Below are 3,361 nucleotides of genomic sequence, written 5' to 3'. Positions count from 1 at the left end.
GGGAGGCTGCCGGGCTGCAAACAGGAGGTGAGGAGCTACGACTGTTAGGAAGATTTAATTGGTTTTTTGGTGTTTATAACCCTCTGTTTCATGAAATATCATTACAGGTGTAAGTGGCCGCTTTGGAAAGGAGACTGTGACTACCTTCATGCAGCATCTTGGATTTTCTGTCCACCAGTAAGAAAAAAAAATTCAGAAAAGTTTCTAACCAAGCGTTGACACTGCCAAGAAGTCATGGACAGTCTGATTACCCACCGTGGGGGAAAACATGGAAACACTCAAAAGGGCGATACCAAAGAAACGCGTTTGCCCAAAAACATGCTGGTGAAGCAGAAGCCCTCCAAGGAGCTGAGGCCCATGCTCGGGGCCATCTTGCTGGGCCTCATCCTGTTCATTGCCGCAGTGGTGGCCTGGTGCTACTACACGGTGTCCCTGCGGAAGGCGGAGCGGCTCAAGACGGAGCTGATGGACCTGCGGGCGGACGGCTTCATCATCAGGAACCAGCACGGGGAGGTGGTCTTCCGGCTGGCCTTCCGCTCGGGCAGCCTTGACCTGGAGTCGTGCTCCAAGGAGGGCGAGATTCTGAGCTGCACGCGGTCGGGCGGGGGACCGCTCAACTTCTTCATCCAGACGGTGAAGCCCAAGGACACGGTGATGTGCTACCGCGTGCGCTGGGAGGAGCTGGCAGCCGGCCCGGCGGTGGAGCACACCATGTTCTGGGAGGACGCCCACTGGTACGGGGGCTCGGAGATGAGCACCCAGCACTGGCCCATCCGCCTGGCCGGCTACCAGGAGCCCGTGCCCTACGTGACAAGTGACGTCTACTCCTTCCGCGACAGCTTTGGCGGCATCCTCGAGCGCTACTGGCTCTCCTCCAAGGCGGCGGCCATCAAGATCAACGACTCCGTGCCCTTCCACCTGGGCTTCAATGCCACTGAGCGCACCCTCTTCTTCCAGGCCCGCTACAAGGACTCGCCCTACAAGCCCCCACCGGGGCAGCAGCCCTTCCCCGAGCTCAGCTACCGGGTGTGCGTGGGCTCCGACGTCACCTCCATCCACAAGTACATGGTGCGCAGGTATTTCAACAAGCCCTCCAAGATCCCCGCCGAGAACGCCTTCCGATACCCCATCTGGTCCACCTGGGCACTCTACAAGAACAATATTGACCAGGATAAACTCTTGCGATTCGCCGAAAAGATCAAGAAGTACCGTTATAACTGCAGCCACATTGAAATTGATGACATGTACACGCAAGCCTATGGGGACTTTGACTTTGACCCCGTCAAGTTCCCCAACGTAACGGAGATGTTTGCAAAACTGAGGGAAGATGGGTTTAAGGTCACCCTGTGGACTCACCCTTTCATAAACTACAATTCCTCCAACTTTGGGGTGGGGATCGAGCGTCAACTGTTCATCAAGGAACCATCTGGGCGGTTGCCAGCCATGGTGGAGTGGTGGAACGGCATTGGGGCCATCCTGGACTTCACCAACCCAGCAGCCCGGGACTGGTTCCAGAGCCACCTGCGCCAGCTCCGGCACAAGTACGGCATCTCGTCCTTCAAGTTTGATGCGGGTGAGACCAGCTACCTGCCCAAGCAGTTCAGCACCTTCCGCCCGCTCTCAGACCCCAGCATCTGGTCACGGCGCTACACAGAGATGGCCATCCCCTTCTACGAGCTGGCCGAGGTGCGGGTGGGCTACCAGTCGCAGAACATCTCCTGCTTCTTCCGCATCATTGACCGTGACTCCGTCTGGGGCTACGAGCTCGGCCTCAAGTCCCTCATCCCCACGGTGCTCACCATCAGCATGCTGGGGTACCCTTTCATATCTGCTGACATGATCGGGGGGAATTTTTTCCCCAACAAGACAGACGGGGCAGTGGAGATCCCAGACCGGGAGCTATATGTGCGGTGGCTGGAGCTGTCAGCCTTCATGCCCTCCATGCAGTTCTCCATCCCGCCCTGGCTCTACGACAAGGAGGTGGTGGAGATCGCGCAGAAGTTCACGGAGCTCCACGAGTCGCTGGTGGCCCCGCTGCTGCTGGAGCTGGCCGGGGAGGTCACCGACACGGGCGACCCCATCATCCGTCCCATCTGGTGGATCTCGCCCCGCGACGAGGCCACTCACAGGATCGACTCCCAGTTCCTCATAGGTGACACCCTCATGGTGGCACCCGTCCTGGAGATGGGCAAGCAGGAGCGTGACGTCTACCTGCCAGCGGGCAAGTGGCGCAGCTACAAGGGGGAGTTGTTTGAGAAGACCCCGGTGCTGCTCACGGACTATCCTGTCGACCTGGACGAAGTCGCCTATTTCCTCTGGGTTTCCTAACAGGCTCCTCCATCAGCTATGCAATGGTTTCAGGGATTAATGAAGCAATGATTTTAACGACCTAGGAATTTTAATAGTTTTTAAAGTAGAAATACTTCAGTATGAAATTCAATGAAAACATTGTGACCTCTGTTTTGTGTGGCAAGTGCTGTAGAATTACTTATTAAAATATATTAGATGGCTGTCTTTGTTATTGTAGTATGACAAATACAATGTATAGAAACACAGTCTCTGCTCTTAATCTTTTCCCAGCAAGAAATGCCATGCATGCTTCTGGTTTGTAAGGGAAATCACATGGACTCCTTTGTTACCCGGTTTCACAGCTGATCCTTTGAGATATTTATAATTTCATTTACTTAGTGAAGAAGGCAGTTGCAGCAGAGCACCTTTTTTACAAAAAGCAGTCTGTGATTATCCTGAAGAGGAAGGTACCCAATTTTCAGCCTGCACGTCAGATGCCTGCTGATGCAGGAGCAAGGGGAGTTTACATTTCCCATGGCCTGAGCTATCTGAACAAGGAGAAAGAAGCGATATCACTTGCTAATGCTGTGGCAACCATTTCCCCCCTTTTATTGGAATAAATTATTGAGAACCATGTCTGTGGTGTGGATTCAGCCAAGCCTGTAAGCATGTGGTGACATCTCATGGCAGTCAAGATTAAAACCTAGCACCAAGTCAGGTATGGGTTAGGACCTAATAGGATCCATGCGTGTTTTGGGGCCACATTTAGAGCCAAAGGGTGCAATCCGTCAGGTCCCAGGAGAGGACTAGGCCGTCATCCTCCTGAGAAAACTCAGACAACTAACAAACAAGCCAAAGTGCCTCCTGCCTCAGTTTCCCCATGGAAAATGTTCTCCCATGCCACCAGCTGTGTTGATGGAGATCCCTGTCTATGATCCAGCATCCTTCTGCCCATGGAGGTGACTTCTTCTAGGTGAAGCTGTCTGTCCTGGTTTCGGTTGGGATAGAGTTAATTTCCTTCCTAGTAGCTGGCACAGTGCTGTGGTTTGGATTTAGGATGAGAACAATGTTG

General features: G+C 53.7%; 1 protein-coding gene across 1 annotated transcript; it reads left to right on the top strand.

Annotated features, from left to right (window-relative positions):
* Nucleotides 1–2,512, top strand: LOC103906350 (uncharacterized family 31 glucosidase KIAA1161). Its single transcript, XM_009288241.2, has one exon. It carries the CDS (start codon nucleotides 235–237, stop codon nucleotides 2,326–2,328), a length of 2,094 nt encoding a protein of 697 aa, XP_009286516.1. The 5' UTR covers nucleotides 1–234; the 3' UTR covers nucleotides 2,329–2,512.
* The last annotated feature ends 849 nt before the right edge of the window (nucleotides 2,513–3,361 follow it).

The sequence above is a fragment of the Aptenodytes forsteri genome, unplaced genomic scaffold, assembly GCF_000699145.1.
Source record: "Aptenodytes forsteri isolate BGI_AS27 unplaced genomic scaffold, ASM69914v1 Scaffold201, whole genome shotgun sequence".
Classification (NCBI taxonomy): Eukaryota; Metazoa; Chordata; class Aves; order Sphenisciformes; family Spheniscidae; genus Aptenodytes; species Aptenodytes forsteri.
Note: the sequence above shows the minus strand (reverse complement) of the source record. Positions and strands in the feature narration are given on the sequence as shown.